The sequence below is a fragment of the Bos taurus genome, chromosome 1 (assembly GCF_002263795.3).
Source record: "Bos taurus isolate L1 Dominette 01449 registration number 42190680 breed Hereford chromosome 1, ARS-UCD2.0, whole genome shotgun sequence".
In the NCBI taxonomy this organism is placed as follows: domain Eukaryota; kingdom Metazoa; phylum Chordata; class Mammalia; order Artiodactyla; family Bovidae; genus Bos; species Bos taurus.
The window spans coordinates 52,308,255-52,335,740 of record NC_037328.1 but is presented as its reverse complement, the minus strand read 5'-3'; the positions used below and the strand labels follow the sequence as shown (position 1 = coordinate 52,335,740).

Sequence of the window (27,486 nt, the reverse complement as noted above, 5' to 3'; positions counted from 1 at the left end):
GGAAGAATGTTTCCAACTTTGGCAGCCAGATTCCTTCATACACAACTGAGAACACTTTTTCTCAAATGAAGGGAAGTTATATCCAGTGGGGAGCAGAAAGATTAGTACTGGGTAGACAGAATGTGAAGAGGCTCTTGGCAGAGAAGGCTGAGTTAGGATAATGAACTAATGTACCAACAAAAAGAAGTAAGACCAACAGTATGGGTGAGATCTCTTGATTGTAGACTAAAAAGAGAAGAGGACTCAATGACTTCATTCTTTTACTAAATAACTGTTTACTGGGCATGTGATACGGAGCAGCCACCGTTTCAGGTGATACCGACAGAGCAGTGACCATACAGAATCCCCATCCTCATGAAGCTGAAAAGTAGTACAATCAACCTGTCACTCTGGAAGGATCTCTCTGGCTGCTTTATTGAGAACAGACTTTAGAAGGGCAAGAACTAGGGAGAGAGAGGCAGAATATAGCAATCTGCACCAGCGCTGGTGGTAGCTTGGAGCAAGGTGGTAGCAGTGACACTGCTAAGGAAGGGTCAACTGGTGAAGACCTTTTGAAAGCACAGTTGAAAAGCTGCTGATGGACAGACCAGAGACTTGAGCAAAAGAAAACAAACAAGGTGTCAGGTCTGACCAATCTGACACAGCTGGAATTGCCATTTACTGAGAAAGGAAAGAAAGATGCCGGAGGATGGGGTTTGGAGAAGAACAGTGAAAGCTTCATTTTGAACACATTCAATCTGAGATTCTGACTCGATATTTAAAGTGGATATGTCAAGTAAATAGTCAGAAATACAAGTCCAGAATTTAGGGGAAAGGTCCAGGATGCAGACAGAAATTAAGATAAGAGGCTCAGAGAACATCAATATTTGAGGGTTAAATAATGGATGGACAACAAATGGAAGAAACCAGAAAGGTATAGTTGGGAAGGTAGGAACAGAAATAACAGTGAGTGCTGTCGTGGACATAGGAGACAGCTTCAAGAACCAAGTCATCAATAGGTGCAAATGCATGAGAAAGATCAAATTAGGCATGAGCATACACTTGGCAATTTCCTCAAATAGGAAGAGTGACACCGTTTCTCTGAAAAAGGAAAGGAAAAGATGGATAAGGACCGAGATAAGAGTAAGCTGAGTGGAGAAAGCTGAAGGAGGCATTTTTGGTGGCCTCTATTTTCTCTGTGAAAGAGAAGAAAAGTGCAGCAGTGAGGAGACCATAAACAGTATCCAGAGAAGATGTCTGCACAACAGGAAAAATGTTTGTAATTCCTGATAAACAGAGCAAAGAAGGGAGTTGACCCAAGCCTAGGACAAAAGACTGAGTGGATATTGAAGAATGTTTATAATATTTGTAGTGACACAAAATATGTACTCATTTATTCTTCCACTGACCATGAAAGGTGAAAGTGAAGGTCGCTCAATCATGTCCAACTCTTTACGACCCCATGGACTGTAGCCCACCAGGCTCCTCTGTCCATGGGGATTCTCCAGGCAAGAAAACTGGAGTAGGTTGCCATGCCCTCCCCCAGGGGATCTTCCCAACCCAGGGATCGAACCCAGGTGTCCTTCATGCAGGCAGATTCTTAAACATCTGAGCCACCAGGGAAGCCCAATGAGCTGTTCAAAATCTACTCTGCACCAATCACCATTCTGGGCTTTAAGGAAGGAGAAGACAACAGGAAGGGGAAGACCCCTGCTCTACCAAAGTTATACACTAGTCTGGGAAGACAGACATAAACAAGTATACATAGCAAACAGAAAGAAGTTCAAGGGGACAAATTCCTCAGACGGGGAAGACTTGGGTGTGAGGGACATCCCTGGGGAGGTAAAAGATGAGGAAGCAGTCATGCCAAGATCTGAAGGAATGTGTGGCTTTCTAGTCACCTGCATCATTGTGTAACTTTCTAAGCAAGAGCTGGCTGCTCCAGTGTGAGACCAGAGGAGGGGGACTGAGAGGGGTGGCAGCACCCAGATGCTCTGAGGGCCTCAAGGATGAGGGCCTGAACAGCTCTGAACCTGCCTGTAGTGGCACAGCTGGGCTGGGCAGGAGGAAAGAGAGGCCAGAAGAGCAACAGGTGGGTGCAAGGTGAACATATCAAATTTTATGAACTCACTTCATTTGACTATTGCCTGCAAATCATTAGCTAATTGAGAGAAATACTAATTAAGAAGGATCTGCTTCAGTCTAAATTATTAGGAAGTATAGATACTTTAAGAGTCATCAACATTTGGGATGAAACTGTAGATAAAGTAGTTAAGTAGAATTCAAGTTATACAGACTCCTAGAAACACATTCACTGTACCACACGTGTTCACTGCAGTTTCTGAATGAATGTTCAAACTTAAAACTACTACAATAAACAGAGAAATTACCTTATCAATATCCTCCTCTTCGTCTTCCTCTTCTTCCTCTTCTGAAAAGTCAAGGAGTTTCTTTGCTAGCAATGGATGCCACTGAAGACACTTTCGCTTTGGTCGTTTTCCAGTCCCTTCTCCTTCTGCTGAATGATCTTTATTTCTATTACTGCCTTTCATTACTGTGACCTGTGGTAGTCAAAAGAGAAAGAGAAATCAAAGTAAATTTGATTAAAACTAGTTTATTTAGCTTCCTTAACTTTAACTGGATTATAGTTTTAATGATTAAAATATCTACCAGCTCAGGCATTTACTGGATTCAGTAAGAACTCTAAGTTAACATAATCAAACATTCATTTTAGTGGGCTAAATTGCTAATAAAATTTGCCTTTTCCTTTTCTGAAATCTTCTTCCTTCCACTTTATAATTTCAGAACTCAAAACCCAAATAAAGTGTTAAGATGATGATAAGTTATTGTCACCTGTTCATATTTACCAGGATAGTGTTTCTCAGAGTCTTCCACTAGAGTAATGTGAAAGATTCCTCCCAGGAGAGTAGAGATCCTCCCAGATGTAGGTCTCTCTACATTCTCTGATAGCTCCTATTTTTTCATAATAATTTATATGAATTTCACATTCTATACTATGATAAATCTTAGAAGTATTAAGTAAAACGAATGCTTTGTAAGAATCAAATGTTTTAGATTTAAAATAAAACTATTTCATAAGATGACATACACTTTTCAAAAACTAACTGCATGCGGCCTCCAAGGATCCCGTCCATATATGAAGTCACTCAGTGGGATGAGCACTCACTTGTGATACAAGTCACCAATCTCCGTGCCTCTCCCTATTACATATGCACTGCAAACCTGTAGTAAGTTTCACTCTCTAGACTTCTTTCCCCTAATAGATGATTGTCTGAAATAACTATGAATCTGACAAAATCTTTCAGAAACCTAAATTCTAAAATATTTTTCAATGACTTAAAAAAATTTTTTTTCTGAGTGAAACAACTACATATTCATATTGTAAAGGTGAAAATAGCAAAAAAAAAAAAAGTACCTTCTCCATTATGCCCAGCCCAAAGTTAAACTACACAGTTTCTTACATGCTTTCCCATAATTATTTAATATTTCTCATTCATTCATTTGAAATAATATTGATAAATAAATTACTCTTTATACATACTGATGTGAAAATTCACATAATACAGTTAAATACCATCAGTTTAAATGGTTCATGCTGATGACTACAAACTTAAATGTAGTTGCCAAAAATCACACAGTGGTGGCCTTTCTGGTCAGTTTAAATTTGCATTGATCCAAATGCTTGCAGAGTGTTATCAATAAACTTTTAATGCTAAGTTGCTAACATTAGGATCCATGAACATACAGTTTCAAGATTCATCTAGTTCTCAAGTCTTCAAAACAATATGATATAGGCAATTTTTTATCTTCCTTCCTTAATTGTTTTTGGGTTTGAGGGTCATATTTAGGTCTTCACTTCAAAATCAAAAAACATTCACTAATGTTTCCTTCTAGAACTTACAAGACTTCATTATTTTAAAAAATGTAAATAACTAATCAATCTGGAATTCATTCTGACAAAGGAGTGAGGTGGGGATTGAGCTTATTTTTTCTCCCCAAAATACCTAACCAACTATTTCAAACCATTTATTAAATCCTCCTGCTTTCCCCCATTCCATGTATATAAGTCCATTTCTGGTCTGTCTTCTGTTAATAATCTTCCCCTTTGTTTTCCCATCCTTTGACCAATTCTAATATCTTAATGGATAATATCATTCTGTACCTTCTTCTAAATACAAATATAATAGTAAACACAGCCACTTAAAGTGTCTAAGCTGAAAATTTCTTGCTTTAAGTTTGATCATCCTCATTTTTAATAACCATATACTATTTCAAAATAAGAATGTATTGAAATTTTCTCAATTATTTCATGATTGATAGGCATTAAGATTACGTATCAATAAAATCTTCATTTTAATAATTTTTTAATCTTCATTCAGACAAAATCTTATTATTAAAAGCTGTGTCTAGTCAAAAAAAAGGGGGGGGGGTGAGGAGGGGAGAAGAACATGTTCCTGTGGTTTCCTTAGCAAGAAACTTCTGCTGAGCATCTGAAGCAATTACATGATTCATGTGGCTGCCTCAAGAGTAGAAGTGATTGAGAACTCTAAATGGAATTAGTTATCTGCTATGTTTTTAATAAAGGAACAACAATTTCTTTGAACTGATAGACCAGTTAACAATTCCCAGTCAATCTACAAAAAAAACTTGGCATAGGCAACCCAATTTCCAAAAATATCAGTGCTGTACAGAGAGAAGAGGAAACAGTTATTTTTGTGGCTCACTAATCACTTCAGGATGAGATGCTTGAGTAGTAATTAAACCCATACTGGGTTTTAATACCCAATATTTTATGATATAACACGTTTTTTAAATAAGTAAAAGAAATCAGCAGGAAATTTTAAGTCAGGCAAGCTGTTATCAACTGGAGAGGTCAAAGTGATTGCCAGTGACTAGAGAAAAATATATCATTTAGATTCAATGATTTTGATTATGCTATTTAATTATGCATGAATGTGTTTTAGAGTATGTGCCTTTGTATATATTTATGTGTAATTTCAATTTCAAACAGAATACAAAATGTCAAGAATCAAATGAATGGAAGGTATACGTGGCTTTGGGGTTCAAAATAACCACATTAACCTCCTCCCACCACTGCTCCGCTTCTTTCCACAAGGCTGCCAGGCCACTATGATACCGTATCTCCTCTCTGATGCTCCCCACATTAATCTCTCCACCCTCATGAAAACAATAAAAAGATCCTATATTGCTAATGACACCAACCACATTTTCTCTTGAATTACAATTATGTGGGTACATCCTACCTTCATCACTAAGCTTCTCCTTGATGATCCAAGACTAGTTAACTTTATACACCCAGAAGCATCTGGCTTATCAGAACATCAAGATCGGTTAGTTGTGAGGGCTGCTGTAAGCAACCATATGAAACTCCATGCTAAATTATGGTGATAATTCACTATTTATACACTAGAATGGCTTCAAAATTAGCACCTTCTCTTTCATTCCTGTGAATTCAGATATTCTTTCTTGAGTGAAAAAAAAAGGAGGTCTGATAACTACATATAACAGTAAACGCAGGCCTAGGTGGCAATGTTCTGTTAGGAGAACCATCGACTGACTACCTGGGCTGTGGGGGAAAAAAGAGTGACAACTAGCACAAAGTCTAGAACAAAACAGGAGGAAGATAGATATTTTTAGCATGAATAAAATAAGTGAACTGAAGACAGCAAACTTGGGACAAAATAGTCAAGAAAAGTATGTCTGATCTAATGACCATGAAATACCCCAACTATAAATTGGACACTTTAATAACTTATAGTTATCTATTACTTTTTAAATCACCATGGATCTATTTTCAAACTGTTGAAAGAAGGCAAACGTGTCCACAATGGGTAGGGGTGGGGGAGCTCCTGATTATCATTCAGAAGTAAAGAGAAAGAGAAGAAAGAAAAGGTGAAGAAAAACATCTGAGAAAAAATAAGGGCAAAGAAGGCATAATTTTGAGACTTAAGCATATTACTTATCTTATTTCAACAGACAGGAGGAGGGAAAATCGTTACTTTTTGACAGTAACAGAGACCTACCTTCGTAACTATTTTGCCACTAAAAATCCCACACATTATAAAGTTTGGTTTCTTGTTCTGGTAAAAGAGCAAATTAAGCTAGCAATCTACAGGTAATGAATGAAGCAACTGGGGGACTTTATTCAAAAGGGGTCCTTCTTCCTTTCTACATGGCAATTTCAGGTTATTTTTACTATCAGTGGACTCTGTACTTGAAAGAATCAATATCATAAAATTAGGCTGCTGAGATCAAATGATGGAGGCTGAAGGTCCCTATCCAAAATACAGTTGGGTTTTGAACAACTCAGGTTTGAACTGAGAATGTCCACTTACACATGAAACTTTTTCAGTAAAAACAGACTATATTACTACATGATCAATTGCTGGTTGAATCTACTGATCAGAGAGCCATAGATACAGGTAGGTGACTGTATAGTTATATAACCCCAGCATTCAAAAGTGGACTGTACTGAATAATATTTATCTTATAAATATAAACCAACCCATGTGTACCCTTTTCTTTGCCAGGAAGAGTTGCCCTAGATACTAATAAGACTAAACCAAATGTAAATCAACTTGGTGATACATTAGGAAAAACTTCATTGAACTATGTTTTTCAAATGCAGCAAGGCCATTCATAGAAGACCTTTACTGAGATCAAACTTCATGAGAAATTTAAGGAATAAATATCATAAAAGAAACAGTATAGAGTGAACACCACATTTAACAAGAGAAAACCATGGACACTGACGCCTAAAGGCCTCATTCAGAATCCTGCCTATACCACTAACTGCTCACTGTAAAGCTGTTTATCTTGCTAGTCTCTCCTCACATTAAAACTATGTTAACAGCTCTACTGTGAGAACACTTTTCATGTAACACCCAGCACACAGCCTGGCACCAAGACAGTTCCCACTCCACAGTGGTAAACCCTCCTGACATCCACAGGCTTTTTAGAGTATGGGTTCAACAGACAGTAAGGGCTCACTGTAACGCAGCCTAAGATGCTGTTGGAGAGAGAACACAGAGGACTCCCATTCAACAGTGGTCCATGTTCTTTCATCTCCAGCCTCAGAAACTGAAAAAGAAAGATGGTAAGTTTCTGTTCTTTTGTATGAGTGATATACAGTCAGAAACAGACCCTTGGCACAGTCATAAATTCTATAAGATCCTCTAGTCTTTCTATCCTTTTGTCTCTCTACTTGGGCAATCAGTAAATTTTGGCTTTCAAAACACTGTGTAAATGTAACTGTGTCACAGGGGTATTTTAGAGTTTAAACTGTTTCCTGAATGTCCAATAAAACTCCATTCAAATCATATTAATGGAAACTCAGACCAAATGAGATAGGGGAAGTTGAGGGAGGCCTATGAAATCTCATTGTTGGACAGCCACATATTCTATTTATAAGTAAACACTCTCCTGGGTCTAGCTGAGCCTGCAAAGCTTCAGAGCCATCTCGGGCCTACAGAGAAAATCAGCCCCAAGAAATAGTGATAAAGCAGTAGTTCTAGCGCTTCCCCATGAGTTAGGGTGACCTGCTTAAACAACTCTTCCGAGAGTGTTGCTCCTTTCAAAATGCTCCTTGCCTCCATTCTTTCAGGGATCCACCTGACACAGACACTGGCAGACACCCCAACTTGGAAGCCATGCTCACTTCCTAAAATTCTTCCATTTTCTGACTTGTGCTTCTACCAAGGCCCAGGTCACATTCACTTCCCTTCTAAAGCTTTCTGTGAAAACCTTAAGTCAAAATTCATTGCTCTTTGCTCTTGAGCTGTGATTGTACTTGACTTTTTTGGTCAAGCACTTATCATGGTATTTCAGTTATCTCCACCCTCCCCCCAGTTGGTTGTGAATTTCTAATGGGAAGGTGTCTTGGTTTCTTCCTTTTTTGTCCCAGGGCCTCAAACTGAGGCTGGTATTAGCAGTTTCTGAAAAGGGTATTAATGGCTTGTAATTTCCTCACCTGACAACCACATAAAACAATTTCCCAAAATGAAGTGTTCCTAAGGATAATTTTTAAAATAATACTAATATACAACTAATATTTATTAATACTATTTGCTTCATACTTGATATTCACTATCTCATTTAATCTTTGTAAGAACCATTCAGGCAAGTACTAACCACTATGCAATCCAGTTGAAAAAGCTGAGGGTTAAGCCATTTGTCTAGGGTCACACAGTTGGCAGCAGAGGAGCTGGCTCGAGAACGAGGAAGCTTAACTCAAGAGCCCAAACACTTACCTAGGACAAAGCTCCAATATAAAGCCTTCCATCTGTTGACTCACTGGGCATTTTCTATAGGACAAATAGCTTATGAGCCATGGAACTACCTAAAGGGCACTCTAGGGGGTGGAAGGTACATACTTTCAAGGTTCAGAGCAGAAGAGCAAGCTTACATCTCTGATAACTACAAGTGACAGTTACATTAGACTAACTTTAAAACTCTTTGAAGATTAAAGTTCTACAAGTGCTAATCATTATTTATTGTAATTCTAATGGAAATTCTAAACTGTAGACAGATTAAATGAAAACTAACTCATTCAATAAAGTAATACTCTCATTGTAGAAGCAATTCAGTCACTCTATTCATGCAAAGAGTGTCTTTTAATGCACTCCTTATTGAAAAGCAGTAGCTCTTCAAGTTGAAATTTTAACTCTGTCAAGATGTTATCTACATGCTCTTCATGAATACTAATAAGACAGCAACTATTCAAATAATGGCTTAGCTACACTGGCAGTTCTGGTCCCTGACCCCCCCCTTCGTGAAGGAATATGTGTTCTAAGATCTTTAATACTTACACTTCGTGACATTTATAGCCTTAGGAGAGCTTAACATGGTTCTCAAAATGCATGCTGCTCTAGGCTACAGATAGAGACAACAGCTACCTTGAAAGAGATAAGGCACCAAAAGAAGCAGCTGAGGGAAGAAAAGCGATTTACACAGAGAATTCAGTAACAGGCTTGAACGTGTTTCCCATCACACTGCCCTCTCCGCCAAAGCCCAACTTTCTGCTTTCCTTTGGCATTTATGTTCTTCACCATAAAATCACCAAATTCCTAGTCTTCAACAGGTCTAGCATAACACATTTGCCCTTTTTAGTTTCTAAATGAACATGGGTGTTTTTTTTAATCCATTTATTACATGGTCAGGGCATAATTATCACATTGACAAGAATCTGATGTACAAAACAAAGCCGATGGGAGCCTCTTCCTCATTTATTCTCCACACAGCTAAACATGTATTTATTGATCACATGCTGAGCTATGCACTGTGGCAGTTAGGTGCCCAGCCTTACCTCTCATTTCATCACCATCTCTGCTGCCTCCATTCCGCTGGCAGGCAGGTGTCGTCCTGTCTCCCCACACCTGCCCTGTGCTTCCTCAGCTCTCCCAGGCCTGCACACTGTACCCCACACACCCATTCTCACTTCCTATGCAAGTCCCTCTGAACTCTCATTTCTAAGGAGCTATTGTTATTTGCTCAGCTCCTGTCTCTCTCCTTCCTGAGCACCATTTTTGACCGCTCACATTTAATGTCTGTGCCATATTTTTTGAAACGTGACTATAAAACAACCATCGTTTTCCCATATAATACATGTATAATGACTCCATATGAATTCCTCCCAGCGACCCTGGAGGGTAAAAAACATGCCAGATGCCTTTTTTCAGGATCTGTCAGAGCAAACGTCCCTGTGCTAGACAGGAGTACCTGAGGAAGTGAACACAGAAACAATACCCTTCTGCTTTCACATTATGCTTTTTCTTTGCATTGTTTTGCTAAGAGGCATAAGAGACACAAGGCTTGAAAGGAAAACATGCAGAGAAGGAAAAATAAGAACCCAGAGGGTTGCTCGGGAGGAGAGGGAAGAGAGAAGAGAAACAGAAAACTGACAAGGAGATGTAATAAAATGAAATCCAAGTCACTTCCAAACAGCTGTCAACACTGAAGACATTTTTTTCGTAGCTTTATCCCATTCTCTGGTCAATGACTATCATTATGCTCTCAAAACAATATCATAGCACCTTCCCCTCACTAGTACTCTTTTCCTTTCATACCTGGTCTGCTAATTAACCTCAATTCTGAACTGATCCAATCATTTTTCTTTCCCAGTCTATCCCCAGGTTGCTGGCTATTCCCAGGGTCTGACACTACTACAAAAAGTTTCCAGTCTCAGGTTGATCCTCAGTGCTCATTCATAATCTTTACTTGTCTTAGTCTTATCCAATCCCACAGGGCCCACAGATTAATAAATTATTGGTTCCTTCCCAAACTACATTGATAATGAGGAGAATAGTTATTTATATATATATATACACGCATAAAACATTTACATATATATAAAATGCTTGTATATATTTTGCTTCCTATGTGCCAGAACATCATGTGAAATGCCAGGCTGGATGAACCACAAGTAGGAATCAAGATTGCTGGGAGAAACATCAACAACCTCAGATACGCAGATGATAGCACTCTAATGGCATAAAGTAAAGAGGAACTAAAAGACCTTCTTGATAACAGTGAAAGCTTAAAACTCAACATTCAGAAAACTAAGATCATGGCATCCAGTCCCACCACTTTATGGCAAACAGAAGGGGAAAAAGTGGAAACAGTGACAGACTTTTATTTTCTTGGGCTCCAAAATAACTGTGGATGGTGACTACAGCCATGAAATTTAAAGATGCCTGCTCCTTGGAAGGAAAGCTATGACAAACCTAGATAGTGTATTGAAAAGCAGAGATAGCATTTTGCTGAAAAAGGCCCACACAATCAAAGCTACGGTTTCTCCAGTGGTCATGTATGGATGTGAGAGTTGGACCATAAAGAAAGCTGAGTGCTGAAGAATTGATGCTTTTGAACTACAGTGTTGGAGAAGACTCTTGAGAGTCCCTTGGACTGCAAGGAGATCAAACCAGTCAATCCTAAAGGAAATCAGTCCTGAATATTCATTGGAAGGACTGATGCTGAAGCTGAAACTCCAATACTTTGGCTACCTGATGCGAAGAATTGACTCCTTAGAAAAGACCCTGATGTTGAAAAAGGTTGAAGGCAGGAGGAGAAGGGCATGACAGAGGATGAGATGGTTGGCTGGCATCACTGACTCGATAGACATGAATTTGAGAAAGCTCTGGGAGTTAGTAATGGACAGGGAAGCCTGGCATGCTGCAGTCCATGGGGCTGCAAGGAGCTGGACATGACTGAGCAACTAAACAACCGCTAAACACTTTATATGAATTAATTTCTGTAACATTCCATATACCTCTTGGAGAAAGAACTATAATGGTCACATTTTATATAGGGAGCAACTGGGAATGACAAAGCTTAAACAACATGTCCAAGGCCATTCTGCCAGCATGTGGCAGAGCCAGGATTTAAGCCTAGGGCTTCTGTCCTCAGAGCCCAAGCTTCTCCATACGGTCCTTCCCAGCAAAATCCTAGTCATTCTAAGAAATGCCTTTGCCTCCTGGTTAACAGGAAGGCATATGTGGACCCTCCCAAAGTTCCACCCTGCCTACCAATTTCAAAACTTCTTTTCTTCTACTTTTTCTCAAAGGCAGAATTTCAAGGCCGGCTCCTTCTCTCCCTCCCAGCCTGTGCTTCTCATCTTTCCTGCTCCCCTGGACCATTAGATGTTCAGTTTGATGAAGTACTGATGAACTATCACCAGTTGCTCCCAGTAAAAACCTTCTCTTTTGGCCTGGACACAATTTCAAGTCTAAAGCCCTCTCTGAATCCTCCTCCTTTAGCTAGTCCTCTATTATGGTACAAACTGCCCTCCAGCCGTCAGGCCAGGAGACTGCCTAACCACAAGCCACGGAACTAGCAGCCAAGAAGAACTGGCCCTAGGTACTAACGTTGTTCACAGGCTCCACCTTGCACTTCATTTACTGACTTGTTTCCTAATCTTCTCGGTTCTAAAATCCAGGATTAATTTCCTAGAAAGCACTCACAGCTGATTCCAACTGTGCCACAGGCTCTGGCTTCCTTCTCCACCTCACTATGATTCACGCTTGCATATTTAATTTCTAGACTCTCAGAGAAAACACATTGTCTCCATTATATCCATGGGGGACTTGCCAGAGCCCGCATGGTGCACAGAAACTGGACATTCCTTCTTTTCACAGAAACATCTGGAAAATATGCACATCTTTTCTACTTCCTCACCAATTCCAATCACTGCAACTGGCTTCTAGTGCCAATACCTAATCTCTCACCATGTTCTGTCCCTTCTACTGCCTAATATATAGTCTGCTCCTCTCCATTCCCCACGCTGGCTCAGCAGTCTGGTCTTCCTATTTATGGTTGTGCTGACTTGAATTCTCCACACTACAAATACGTGCTCATGCCCTTCTCCTCCATATGAAATCTCTTCAGCAGTCCCTCAATGTACTCACGGAGAAGGCAATGGCACCCCACTCCAGTACTCTTGCCTGGAAAATCCCATGGATGGAGGAGCCTGGTGGGCTGCAGTCCATGGCGTCGCTAGAGTTGGATACAACTGAGTGACTTCACTTTCACTTCTCACTTTCATGCATTGGAGAAGGAAATGGCAACCCACTCCAGTGTTCTTGCCTGGAGAATCCCAGGGACAGGGAAGCTTGGTGGGCTGCCATCTATGGGGTCGCACAGAGTTCGGACATGACTGAAGCGACTTAGCAGCAGCAGCAGCAGCAGCAGCAGCAATGTACTAAGGAAGACATGCAAACCTCTGCCTTCATACAGCACATAAGATTCTTCCTGACTTCACCCCTACTTAGTTTTAAGGCTCATGTTTCTTTGCTCCATTCTCACTCTTAAAGTTCTACCTACAATGAGCAACATGCTATCACCTGGAACTCACCTCTTAGCATCTGCACGACTGCTCCCTGCCGTGAGGCTAGTAGGCCTGCTTCAGGCCAGAGCCTGGATCTCACATCAGCTCCCACTGGCCCTTACCAGTCTGAGAGAGAGGTGCTTCTTAGTTGTCCCACAACACCCTACACTCAATATCCCCCAGTGAAACGGCGTATTTCCCTTGTTATATCCCTCCTGGCTTTGACAGTCATGGTATGAACTTGAGCCCACTCGTTCAGTGCAGTCTCAGGTTTGCTCCCTGAAGTCTCTTCCTGTCACCTTTATTGCTTCTCATTTGCCCCTGCTTCTTTTCCGCTCCTTCCCCACCATACCTGGCTCTTCCTTCCTGCCTTGTGACCCTCCATCTCAAGAGATTCCTTATACCAAGTTCAAATAGCATTCTCAAACTCCCAAATCAGAACAGCTGACAATTTTACTTGTTTGGAAATACTAGCTTCTAGGCAGCAAATGTTAAAATGACTCAATGAACAATTCTGACCTCATAAGAGAAATAATTACTATTCCCTTTTCTCTTGTACCCATCACTGAACACTAATCTTACATGAACCAGTTTAAATACAGCTCTTTAAATAGTAAGAATGATCATGCGTATTTTTACAAATACTTTTAAATATTTATATTAAAATTCTATCAGGACTTCCCTGATAGCTCAGTTGGTAAAGAATCTGCCTGCAATGCAGAAGAAGGGATAGGCGGCTACTCACTCCAGTATTTTTGGGCTTACCTGTGGCTCAGATGGTAAAGAATCCGCCTGCAATGCAGGAGACCTGGGTTCCATCCCTGGGTTGGGAAGATCCCCTGGAGAAGGGAAAAACTACCCACTCCAGTATTCTGGCTTGGAGAATTCCATGAATTCCATGAACCGTATAGTCCATGGGGCCGAAACTAGTCGACACGACTGAGCGACTTTCGCTTTCACAATAACCAAAGTTAAAAAAATTTTTTTCAGTTATATTAACTTAAAAAAATTCTAAACTAATCCAGACCTTTTTATTAGTCTGGATGTCTTTCACCATCCTGATCTCTACTTACAACTTAAAAAACAAAACCAGAAACAATGGTTCCTGTTAAGAATCAACAATCTACGATACCTCTAGACGGAAATCTCTTTTTCCTAAGCTATTATTCTTTACTCTTAAGTGATGGCAAATAATTTTAAGTTACATTTAAATTTAGTTCACTCAATAAAGCAAAATTTCTCCATCTTAATGGTTACAAAACTATTTTCCCATAACATTAAAAAGAAAGAAATCGCTCTTATTTTAGTAGTTGTAGTGTTTACTGAAGCAGCTTATCCTAGCTTCTGCAACACCCATCTGCTTTACACTTTGGCACACTAGAACTGAGTTAATTTGTCTTTTTCCAGATTACATACTGTAAGAAGGTAGGATGTTGTTTATCTTTATATTCCCAAATGCTTGGAATACTGCCTTGACTATATTATGCAATTAATAAAAAGTGCTTGAAAATGCATTAACTAAATGATTTTGTATCAGACTGTGCATTTGCCAAGGAAATTAATTAGAATATACAGGGAGTTATGATACATTTATAGTTTCTGTTTAACTAGAATTAAGCAGAAAAACCATTTGTTTTATACCTGGTTCACACTTGGTGAGATTTTTTTCTTTAAATATTTTCTGACTTAATACACATGATATCAAAGTGCTTATTTGCAGCTTCGGAGTCATAATAGTGCCCTATTCAAAACATTAAACATTCCATCTATATTTTTTTGGGTGTTACAGTCCTTCTGTGTGCTCGGTCTGATTGCTTTGACTTCAGTGCCAAGTACTGAACACTCTTTTCCTTTATTCATGAAATGTATTAAATCCATGGTATTTGTTTTAAAAAGTTCTTCAGATCATAGAATTAACAACATAAGTTTCTATTTCTTTACCATTTGCCTATTTATTCCCCCTCTTTGGAAAACTACCAAAGAGAGAATATAAATAGCTAGACATTTTAGGATGACCCAAAATTCATTCTTCCTTCCATTTTTCTTTCAATGCACAGTATGCAAATGGGCATTACCCACAAGAGAGTTCCAGAAAAACATCTATTTCTGCTTTATTGACTATGCCAAAGCCTTTGACTGTGTGGATCACAATAAACTGTGGAAAATTCTGAAAGAGATGGGAATACCAGACCACCTGACCTGCCTCTTGAGAAACCTGTATACAGGTCAGGAAGCAATAGTCAGAACTGGACATGGAACAACAGACTGGTTGCAAATAGGAAAAGGAGTGTGTCAAGGCTGTATATTGTCACCCTGCTTATTTAACTTATATGCAGAGTACATCATGAGAAACGCTGGGCTAGAAGAAGCACAAGCTGGAATCAAGATTACCAGGAGAAATATCAATAACCTCAGATATGCAGATGACACCACCCTTATGGCAGCAAGTGAAGAGGAACTAAAAAGCCTCTTGATGAAAGTTAAAGTGGAGAGTGAAAAAGTTGGCTTAAAGCTCAACATTCAAAAAACTAAGATCATGGCATCCAGTCCCATCACTTCACGGCAGATAGATGGGGAAACAGTGGAAACAGTGGCTTGCCGGGAGCCGGCGTGAGGACCTCCACCCGTGGCAAAGGTCATGAGGAAGGAGGCTCAACATACGCAAAGGCGGGATCAAGCCTCAGGAGTCCCCTGGAAATTCTCGAGCATCTACCCCCAAAACCAGAGCCTGCCTACTTCACTACTTTGTGCTCTCACCTACACCTCTGACTTTATGGGGGGCTGTCCCCCACCACCTCTTTCAGAGAAGGAGTTAACTTAGAGCTCCAGTTAATAATAATTCCTGGGCGTGATAGGAGTGTTTCAATCTACAAACTCCTCTGAAGGTTCTCTAGCCTGCCTGACAGGCTTGTTCAGCCACATGTGATTGCTCACAGCCTCCCAACCGTGAGAGGCACGAGATGCTTTAACTCTTCTAAAAAACAGGTTCCTTAGAGAAGTTAGAAAACTATTAGTATAAGTATAGTGGGCTGATTAGAAACTGTATTGGTGAAGGGTTTTTCATTTGTTGAGCCAATGTTTGCTGCTAAGTTTCCACATCCCCTGCCCTTATACACATAAATGAATATATAGAAGAAATAAGTATTAACCTTTGATATTAATCACGTTAGACCTTAGACTAAGCAAATTCTTTCCTTAATTAAAACCCACTACACCCTCACCCTATAGGAATGTAACTTTATCTGGTACCTTCAGAAGGTGGCGTCTGTTTCAAAAATAATCACCCCTGGAGAAATAAGCGTTCTGGTTGACTGACCGCCGTCACAGGGAGAGGGTCATAAATTGTCAGCAGGCCCCCCTGGCCAGAAGATGATGTAACACCCCTAAGACCTCTGTATACATTTGTATGAAGCACCTGACTTTAATAAAAGTCAGGACAGCTGTCCCCGCATGACTTTTGTATAACATCTCAGTGTATAAAAACAGACCCTGGAAAATAAAGAATGGGATCAGTTCCTCGAAAGACTGGTCTCCCCATGTCTCTCTCTCAAACTCTGACTGAGTTTCCATCTGGAGCGCAGAGCCCGCCAAGCTTATTAATTTTGCCTAGGCTTCGAAGATCCGACCGGGGAGGCCTCAGTGTCTCCTCTCCTTCAGGAGAACGGAAGGATGCCTGCGGCCTACGTAAATGGTGCAAGCTTCTTGTCTTGAAGTTTTATTGGTTTCCCACGTAAACCAAGCTACTCAGCCTATTTTCTCCACTGAATTTTCCTACTGAGCTTATTCTATTATTCTATTATTCTATTACTCTTTATATCTCTAATTAATATCTAATTAAAGCCAGTGTATTTGCCGACGCCGTCTCTCCTTTGAATTTCCCTTGATCCACCGGGGCTGGACCCCGGCGGTGGCTGACTTTGTTTTTCTGGGCTCCAAAATCACTGCAGATGGTGACTGCATCCATGAAATTAAAAGACACTTACTCCTTGGAAGAAAAGTTATGACCAACCTAGACAGCATATTAAAAAGCAGAGACATTACTTTGCCAACAAAGATCCGTCTAGTCAAAGCTATGGTTTTTCCAGTGGTCATGTATTGATGTGAGAGTTGGACTGTAAAGAATGCTGAGCGCTGAAGAACTGATGCTTTTGAACTGTGGTGTTGGAGAAGACTCTTGAGAGTCCCTTGGACTGCAAGGAGATCCAACCAGTCCATCCTAAAGGAGAACAGTCCAGGGTGTTCATTGGACGGACTGATGTTGAAGCTGAAATTCCAATACTTTGGCCACCTGATGCAAAGAGCTGACTCATCTGAAAAGACCCTGATGCTGGGAAAGATAGAGGGCAGGAGAAGAAGGGGACGACAGAGGATGAGATGGTTGGATGGCATCACCAACTCTATGGACGTGGGTTTGGGTAGCCTCCGGGAGTTGGTGACTCCATGCTGCGGTTCATGGGGTCTCAGAGTTGGACACGACTGAGCAACTGAACTGAACTGATTACCCACAAGATACGTGGTTTACTAAGGCATCCTGGAATATTTTTCTTTCTTTTTTTAAATTTTATTTTATTTTTAAACTTTAAAATATTGTATTAATTTTGCCAAATATCGAAATGAATCCGCCACAGGTATACCCACGTTCCCCATCCTGAACCCTCCTCCCTCCCCTACCCTCCCTCTGGGTCATCCCGGTGCACCAGCCCCAAGCATCCAGTTACCGTGCATCGAACCTGGACTGGCGACTTGTTTCATACATGTTATTATACATGTTTCAATGCTATTCTCCCAAATCTCCCCACCCTCTCCCTCTCCCACAGAGTCCATAAGACTGATCTATACATCGGTGTCTCTTTTGCAGTCTCGTACACAGGGTTATTGTTACCATCTTTCTAAATTCCATATATATGCGTTAGTATACTGTATTGGTGTTTTACAACCTAATTTTCATATAAGTTTGCTTCCTCTGCTGGTCGAAGTTTTATCCTCTAGCATCCTATTTAAATACAAGTCAATGTTTTATACTATAAAGAAATTAAAAACTCCTCTATAAAAAATTATAAATAAAATTCCAAATAAACCTGGAAAGTCTCTTAAGAAGCTCTTCTATATCAAGGCATGGCATTAGCTGACTTTACGGAGAAGCAGTCTTCCCAGTATTGAATTAAGGGCAGGGATTTTCCAATTTAGTTATAATCGAAACAAGATCCTTACCTCTACCAAGACAATTTCTCCACAGTACTTTGCAATAAGTGTCTAACCAAATCTTTCCATGTTTACACAGACAGCATTATGGAGAGAGGGCAGGCAGGAAGGAGCACTCTCACTCACACATATAGTGATTTGTCACGGCAGCAACAGTTATTGGCCGAACACATAATCAACACGGGGCTACAGGGCTAGTCATATGCCTGCACTGTTTTTTCCTTTCACCTTCTTTTTTTCAAAGATGAAAGCTATTTTGCTGACATATCTAAAAACATTGTTTTGATTTTGATAATAAAGCTCTTTATAATAAGAAATTGGAGGTACATTTCACTAATAAGTTGTAAATACATTTTCTAATAAGAAAATTCAGTACTGCTCTAAAAACTTCCGGGTTACTTTAACTGCTACTTCGCAATCATGAAAGACATTGTGACTTACAGATTGTATCTGTTTATCTGATATGACACAGTCCTGTGAAGTGGGTACAAGTAAGCCCATTTCACAGCTGAGGAAGAGGAGCCTCGCAGAGATTTACATAATCTCCCCAAAGTCACGGAGGGGCAAAAGAGGGGCACAGCCTAAAGGCTTGGGCTTTAATCTCTAAGCATAAGTTCTTTCTTCCACATGACTGCATCACTGATTTTAGTTTTAAATCAATACATTTATTTTGAGAGGAGAAGTAATGCCACTTTATAAGCCTTTTTGAGCATTTGTTTAGTATCTTAGCATTTACTTAGCTAGAGAATTCCTAAATTTCCATTTATATTTCAAAACAGTTCTTTGTATGGATTTAGACATACTCTATACACTGGGGGAAGGGAGGGACTCAGAGTAAGAAAGCATATGTATCTGTGAATACTCAGTATACTTTTCTTCACTTTGCATTTTGTAAATATTGATGTTGCAGCTCCCAGAGTGCTCTCATAAGTAGTTATGACTGACAGTCCATGAGTGCTGTGTCTCTCAAAACAAATATGCTTTACTGACAGAGAGCACGTGTACCTCCATCTAATTATTCTGAGAGCCAGGGTGGAACAAACAACATAATTCCTCAGCTCAGTTTGGCATTCTCCACTGAACACGATAGGCAGGTTACAGTTTAACACATACTATGCTGCTGCTGCTGCTGCTGAGTCGCTTCAGTCATGTCCAACTCTATGCGACCCCATGGACGGCAGCCTACCAGGCTCCCCCGTCCCTGGGATTCTCCAAGCAAGAACATTGGAGTGGGTTGCCATTTCCTTCTCCAATGCATGAAAGTGAAAGTGAAGTCGCTCAGTCGTGTCCGACTCTTAGCAACCCCATGGACTGCAGCCCACCAGGCTCCTCCGTGCGTAGGATTTTCCAGGCAAGAGTACTGGAGTGGGGTGCCACTGCCTTCTCCAACACATACCATGAAAACTTGTCATTTCCATGGGCAACGTAACAGATCTACCATGTAATCCTAGAGCAGAGTACCTCTTCCTATGGTTCTTGCAAATATTTTTAAGAGTAAATGAAAATTCACTGCATATTTAATACAAAAAAAAGGCCTTTACATAATGTCCCAATATTTACTGGATTTTAAAATATGTGATAATGTGCAGTTTGGGAATAAAAGTAAGTTGGGTGAGTGTTTGAAAAAGAACCAACCAGAGTAAATAAAATATGCTTGATCACCCTGATTTTAGGGGAAAAATAAATAAACCTGTCACTGTCTGTTGTGTACCCAAAACCACCATCTAAGAGTTAACATCACATTTGTTACTGTTGCTCAGTCGCTTAGTCCTGTTCTACTCTTTGCGACCCCATGGACTGCAGCATGGCAGACTTCCCTGTCCTTCACCATCTCTCAATGTAAATATCACATTATTTATATTCTATTAAGCATTTCTCAAACTGGAAAGTAAACCTCATCAAGCAGTCACAGAATTTTGCTTGCAGCACTCTCCCAGCTCTCCGGATTTGTGGACTACCAATCTGTTCTTGGGGCTTCCCTCGTAGCTCAGTCGGTAAAGAATCTGCCTGCAATGCAGGAGACTCGTATTCGATGCCTGGGTTGAAAAGGTCCCCTGGAAAAGGAAATGGCAACCCACTCCAGTATTCTTGCCTGAAGAATCCCATGGATAGAGGAGCCTGGCGGGCTACAGTCCATGGGGTCGCAAGAGTTGGACACAACTTAGCAACTAAACCACCGCCACCACTAATCTGTTTTTGAGAGAGAGGCAAATTCCTCCTACAGCTTGTATGAAGCTCCTCTTGGGAGATCTCCTGATTCCAAGTCAACATTTGCCAATGCAGGGAATATAAGAGATGTGGGTTTGATCCCTGAGTTGGGAAGATCCCCTGGAGAAGGAAATGGCAACACACTCCAGAATTCTTACCTGGAGAATTCCATAGACAGAGGAGACTGGCGGGGTACCGTCCTTAGGGTCGCAAAGAGCTGGACACAGTGACTTAGCATGCACACACGTACGCAGTGCTTAAGGGAACACAGAACTGGATGGAACTTTGTTGGCATTCACACAGAAACTGGTCAATGACAACCTCAGACACGTGTAAAGTGCAGTAACATTTTATGTTTCTCACATCCATTTTTTTCTTGTTTGTAGAGTTTTTGCATAGAGAAGATATGGGACCAATAATAGTACAGGATTAAGAATAAGGATGCCGAACATCTAGCCCTGGTTTTCACCTCACCAAAAGAGAAAGATTCAATACCAGACCTGTTTAAGGACAAAACTAGCAACTGATTAAGTAGGAAAACTGTAGAAGTTCTTCATGCATCAAAAGCTTGGTCTAGATGACCCTGCAGGCACATCAGTACCTCTCTCTGCTATAATTTTGACCTTGATGTCTCCAGTGGAGACCAGACCGTACTGCAGAGTTTCCCCTCTCCTATACAAAGGCCTTCATTCCCCTCTCTCACCTCCTACCAGGAAGATAAAGACATAATAAAGCAGCTTTCACAACCCCTAACATAGCCTTTACACTGGTGACAATTTCTTACCTGTCGAGCTCAGTCTTTTCAAAACTGCCAACAGTGATTTTGTATAATTCTTCCCACATTGCTTTTCTTATAGTCTATGCCCACCCCTCTTACCATTAATTAACACTGCACTCTATAATTTGAAAATTGAACCCAAATTTGAATTTTGTGTATCTTCATTGTTTTTAATTACTGACATTTTAAACACTTTCCATGTGCTTTGTTAGAATTCCATATTAAGGAAAAATAACTTTTCCAACACTTACATAAGACTTACCAACATCTTTTTAGGGAATGCATAAGGAATTTTTTTTTTTTTTCCCTTAAAAGTCAATTTCTAATAGCTTCAAATCCAGGCCATGGAAACCCTTAGTATTTTTTTTTTTTACTTTATAAATAATTGAATGTATGTTTTTTTATACTTCCCAGGTGGCACAGAGGTAAAGAACCCAACTGCCAGTCAGGAGATGCAAGAGACTTGGGTTTGATCCCTGGGTCGGGAAGATCCTGTGGAGTAGGAAATGGCAACCCATTCAAGTATTCTTGCCTGGAAAATTCCATGAACAGAGGACCTGGTGGGCTCCAAACCATGGGGTCACAAAGAGAGGGAAACGGGTGTGCACACAACACACACGTAACCTTCTTATGGAGATGTTCAACTCTCAGATACCAGGAGACTCAGATCACTAACAAGGGTTAGGATTAAACCACCTCTGATCTACTTTCACATTTATTAAGAGTAACAGAATCCTGGAGAATCTGAAGTAAAACGCTATGACTCTGGAAAACCTGAAGACCACAATATACAGCTCAGACAGGTAATAAATGTGGCCAAATCTGGGACTTTAAATCCTGGGTCTCTTCACATAAATCCAAACCATTCATGGGCCAAGAGGGGAACTATCTGCAACACTGAAGAGCTCCCTGGTGATGGAAAGATTAATGGGAATTAGAGGTGCCTGAAACCTTAACAGTAGACAAACAGGGCTGTCCTTGACACCTGAAAGTATTAAATTGTTAACTGTGCCAAGCGCAGGCAATTACTGCCACTAGTCGTCCAACACCTCTCTTCCAGACCGTTTACAACATTTACTTTCTACCTAAAACTTACCACAGGTTTATAGCCATAGAAATCCAGTCATCATATATTCACTTAAATATTTTTACCTAATATTTAGAATTTACAAAGTCAAAGAGAATGCTGTGTAACAGAAACAATGTGCCTGTGTGCCTGCTCAGTCGCTTCAGTCGTGTCCAACTCTCTTTGCACTCCTGTGGACTCTAGCCCACCAGGCTCCTCTGTCCATGGGATTCTCCAGGCAGGAATCCTGGAGTGGGTTGCCATGCCCGCCTCCAGGGGATCTTCCCAACCCAGGCATGGAACCTGCATCTCTCAGGTCTCCTGCATTTGCAGGTGGATTTGTTACAACTAGCGCCACCTGGGAGGGCTTCATTGGTGGCTCAGTCAGCAAAGACTCAGCCTGTGATGCAAGAGACCCAGGTTTGACCCGAGTCAGGAAGATTCCTTGAGGAAGGAAATGGTGAGCCACTCCAGTATTGTTGCCTGGGAAATCCCATGGACAGAGTGGCCTGGCAGGCTATATAGTCCATGGGGACTCGAAGAGTCAGACACAACTTAGCAACTAAACCACTAAACCCACTACCTGCCAAGTCCAAAAACAATAATGACACTTTCAATTCAGAAATTTACTTTCAACTTCATAAAGTACATTTTTATTGTAAATAAAAGAAGACTTGTAGTTTAAAACTGAAAACAGAATTTTCATGCATACAGTGTGTTTTTTTTCCTTTCTGAATTTAATCATAGACCAGGATACTATTCTAACTACAATCGTTAGTTCACCTAGTCCTCAAAACAACTCAATGAAAAAGGAAGCATAATTATCCACATTTTACAGAGAAAGCAACTGAGCTTGGAGGGAAACCTTCCCAGGGTAACAGATAGAAAAGTGGTGCATTGGACACCAGGATTCAGACTCAAGCGGTCCAGCTGCCAAGCTACATTGCTATTCAAAATGTCTTATCCATTAGAATTTGGGAAAATGATAAATACTGCCGTGGTAAAACATTTTTAAAAGTGGGATTAAACTAAAAAGTCTCCTTTTGAGTCCTCTGAAGGTCAACAGAGGCTCAGAAGTAAAACATGATGATTATCTTTGTCACCTTTTAACCTGTAATTTTCTTTTTCAAGTGACATGCATCATGTACTACTAAAGTGACTTAGTATAGTTTAACCTTGCTGTAATTAGCACTATGTGTCTGCATTAAAATTAAATCATTGCCTTACCTGGGTAGTTTATAAGGGTTGTATTATTAAATGTCCTTGAGTTCATTTAAAACAGAATCCAGACAAATACTTTGTTGGGTGATTCCCCCCCAACCCCAACTGTTAGTTGTGTATTTCCTAAGAAAAACTTGCTTTACTTAGTATTTCCCAAATATACTTGAGCCCATATATTATGCCAACCTTCAAAATCTCTTGAGAGTCATCTAAGAGGAGTTTGTGGAATGCTAAATCTTAATTTCTCCTCTATTACTACAAATTTCAAATACAGGGTAGGATAAAGCAAAGTATGTGGAGGGCGGTGGGCAACAGGTGCAGGAGCTATAACTACTTCATTCATAAAGACAACAGGATTTGAAGCACAACCACTAATGAGTTTCTGGAATTCTGTAACTGTAAATCCCAAGTCCTATCTGGAATGCTCCCTAAAAATACGGTGGTCAGAAATAAAAGGCCAGGTATCTATCACCAAAAAAGATGAAATTCTTCTAAGCACACTGAAAAAGGGACAGGGGTGGGGAAAGAAAGGACATTCTCATACAAAAGTTGGATTCTACTACTGCTAAAATAGAGAGAGGCAAACCAGATTTATCATGGTTGTTTCTAGATACTGGTTTCTACGAGATACAAATTTGGATTTGCTAATAAAACTGCACAACATTAGAATCAAAAGGGACCTTAGAAATCACAGATCAACCCCCCAAAATTTTAAAGATCTTGAAAAGTAAGTTCATAGAGGTTAGGTTTGAAATTAAATAGTCTTATTCTCTGATTTGCTATAAAATTCGGGTTCCTTTTGAGAAAATTATTATCATTACTATTAGGGGCTTTTGTTTGTTTGTTTGTTTTTTCTTTTACTGAATTATAAACCTGAGATTGCTTTATGGTTGTATTATTAGTAAGACTAATGAGTAAACTGCCATTTAAAAAATTCAGAAATTGCCAGGTTTATTTACAATAAAATAACAGAAAGAGCTCTTGGTTTCTTTCTCTTGTTCCACTTTCAGCCTATGAAATGAACTGGATCAATATAGGAAAAGCTTCTAAAGGGCAATCTTATTCTATTATCAATAAAAGAAGTTGCTGCAGAATGGAACCAGCCAAGAAATGATCCGTTTTTAGGGCAACTTACAATTCTCCAGGTCCTTGCTATCTGAAAGAATAAAATAGCTCAAAGAAAAACTACACACCAACAAAAAACCTAGTAAGCACAAAATGTAGGAGAGCAAAATCCTACACTGAGAGTTTTAACCGAAAATCAATCAATACAGAGAAAAATGAGGAAAGCTGAATGAAGGATTCCATGGTTTAGGGGGACTTGTGCTCAAAACAGTATTAGTCAAAATGCTCTAAGACACAGGGAGTATTTCTGTAAGGCATTACTTACAGCAGATAGCAAGCAACCAAAAAAGTGGAAATCAGGGTCCATTACTCATGGCAGGATAACCTGCATTATCCTCTTACAGAGGCATCACTAACAAGAGCTGCTGCTGCTGCTGCTAAGTCACTTCAGTCGTGTCCGACTCTGTGTGACCCCATAGATGGCAGCCCACCAGGCTCCCTTGTCCCTGGGATTCTCCAGGCAAAAACACTGGAGTGGGTTGCCATTTCCTTTTCCAATGCATGAAAGTGAAAAGTGAAAGAGAAGTCGCTCAGTTGTGTCAGACTCTTAGCGACCCCATGGACTGCAGCCTACCAGGCTCCTCTGTCCATGGGATTTTCCAGGCAAGAGAAGAAAAATGAAGGCTGAGAAAGAAAGGGAATGGTGTTTCTTTTACATGTAATTTCCAGCAAACTCTGATGAGTTGCAATCCTGAATGAGTTTTCCTCCCTCTCCTTCTTTCAATTTCATTTAGAAAAATCATCTAGGTTAGGTTCTTCAAGTGTGACTTTGTAACTAGCCTAATGTGGTCCCAAATTATCACCTTCAACATTCCTTGGAGGAAGCACCTGATTAAATACCCTCTGGTAAAGCAGATCAAGGTGGCTTTATGCCTATTCCAAGAACAAGAAGCTGTCAAGCTGACAAATTGGTATCTTTACCCTGTTGGATACCATCTCCTGTCAGGAGGGTTTCTTATTTCTTTAAACTTGCTTCTCCACTTTGGCAGCCTTCTAACAATCTATTTAAGGGTCTGGCTCCTAAAGCTTGTAAATTCTATTTTCCATTCTCCTATTTCTCTACAGATTACACCGTTGACCTCTGCTACTGATCTTGAAGGAAGTTACCTGGAAGCCACCTGCTGTGACCCTAGCACAGAATTAGAACTGCACTTCTATGAGAGCCAATTTCTAAAATACCTAAATCAGTTGCACATGTTTTAAAACAACTCATAAAAAAGGATCACCACTACCATGGTGCTACTCTTTCCCCAACCCTTTGTCCAGAGTCAGAAAAAAAGATGAAAGGCAGGAAGTAGCCTAACTATCAACAAGTGGTTCTTCTTTGAAGAAAGATAACAAAATACTGGAGTTAAAAGTATATTTGTAATTGCAAAGTTACTCTTCTTAAACAAATTCCAAGTACAATATCTGCCTTTGATCTTGGAAAAGTATTTTTCTCACTGTTCACAGCTGACACAGCTGATAGTTCAGTTAGGCACCCCAACTCCCAACTATGGGAAAAATGTTCCCTGAAATTCAATCATGTGAGTTATTAGCTTCTAGTTGTCAGCCTAGAAGTAGCTGCTTTTATGCTCTGCCACTGCTACTGCCTGTGACAGTTCTGCCTGTTCTGATGATGTGACAAGCTGTCATAGTAACAGCATCCATCTGACCACCTGGCAGACCCTCAATTCCCTCTGTGTGATGCTGGACTGTTGTACAGAGTCATTCAGCATCTCCTTGGACAAGGACCATTATCAGTGAAACATATGTTGCAACTAAGAGAAAAAGTCTGAGGACCTTAAACCTAAACAGAGTCTAGGTTTCAGATTTTCAAATGAAATCTATTCTCAACCTTCTACATTTTCTATTTTGGCAAGAGTCTAATGGTAATATATGGCTCCAATAATGCAACAAGTGTATTTTAAAACAATAAAAATATTCCTAGCGTCCCTACAGTCCATTTTAAACAATTAGGGGACATAAATACCATACTATGGTATAATTTATTCAAAAATATTTTCTTTACTTTAACAGCTACTGGTTGTGGATCTTTTAATACAAGAAGGAAACAGACAGTAAGATGCTAAAATTATGGGGTTAAGCTCTTATCTTTAGTAATTAATAGCCCTTAAAGTTCAGTTAGTAGAGAAAAACAGTAGTATCTAACTGAACCCTAAGGAAGATATGTATTCCTAGGTTAAAAGAACCCTTTACAACAATAGGACTTTGGAGGCAATGGTGAACATCTTTCATGGAGAAGAATTATGCTTTTAAAGTTCACACATACATGCGATGAGTACATGCACACACACACGCACACACATATACATATACTCTGAAAGTGCAGAACTGATAATACTCATAGATACTAGAGACTGCTATCTGAACTTGGATAGTAAAGTATCCCATACTTTCATAAAATGTTTTCTTTGAACACAATCCCAAAGGCCAAAAGTCTCTAACTTTTGAGACTCATCTATAAAGTCAGCATTCAGTATATTGCTGACTGGTAGGCTGAGCACTGAAGAACTGATGCTTTTGAATTGTGGTGCTGCAGAAGACTCTTGAGAGTCCCTTGGACTGCAAGGAGATCAAACCAGTCAATCCTAAAGGAAATCAGTCCTGAATACTGACTGGAAGGGCTGATGCTGAAGCTGAAGCTCCAATACTTTGGCCACCTGATGTGAAGAGCTGACTCACTGGAAAAGACCCAGAAGCTGGGAAAGATTGGGGGCAGGAGGAGAAGAGGGTGGCAGAGGATGAGATAGTTAGATAGCACCATTGACTCAGTGGACATGGATTTGAGCAAACTCTGGGAGATAGTGAGGGACAGGACAGCCTGGTGTGCTGTGGACCATGTGGTCATAAAGAGTCAGACTTGACTTAGCAACTGAACAACAACAGTAAAGCTGATAGCTAAGCTTTGAAAGTAACATTAATCACCTAAGCATGGTGTAACTCACAGTCCCTGCAATAACATCCCAGGAAACAGAATTAAGCAATGATAATCAAGTGTCACTCTGCCGTCAGCATCGGGCAAATGTTGTCGTTAATAAATCC

General features: G+C 40.1%; 1 protein-coding gene across 18 annotated transcripts in view; it reads right to left on the bottom strand.

Annotated features, from left to right (window-relative positions):
- Positions 1 to 27,486, bottom strand: part of BBX (BBX high mobility group box domain containing) — a 298,089-nt gene that overhangs the window by 95,471 nt on the left and 175,132 nt on the right. For all 18 annotated transcript variants that reach the window (XM_005201322.5, XM_024990118.2, XM_005201330.5 and 15 more), the window contains one exon: positions 2,370 to 2,540. In XM_005201322.5, coding sequence (XP_005201379.1) covers positions 2,370 to 2,531 — 162 coding nt within the window. In that variant the 5' untranslated portion in view covers positions 2,532 to 2,540. The remainder of the gene's footprint in view (positions 1 to 2,369; positions 2,541 to 27,486) is intronic.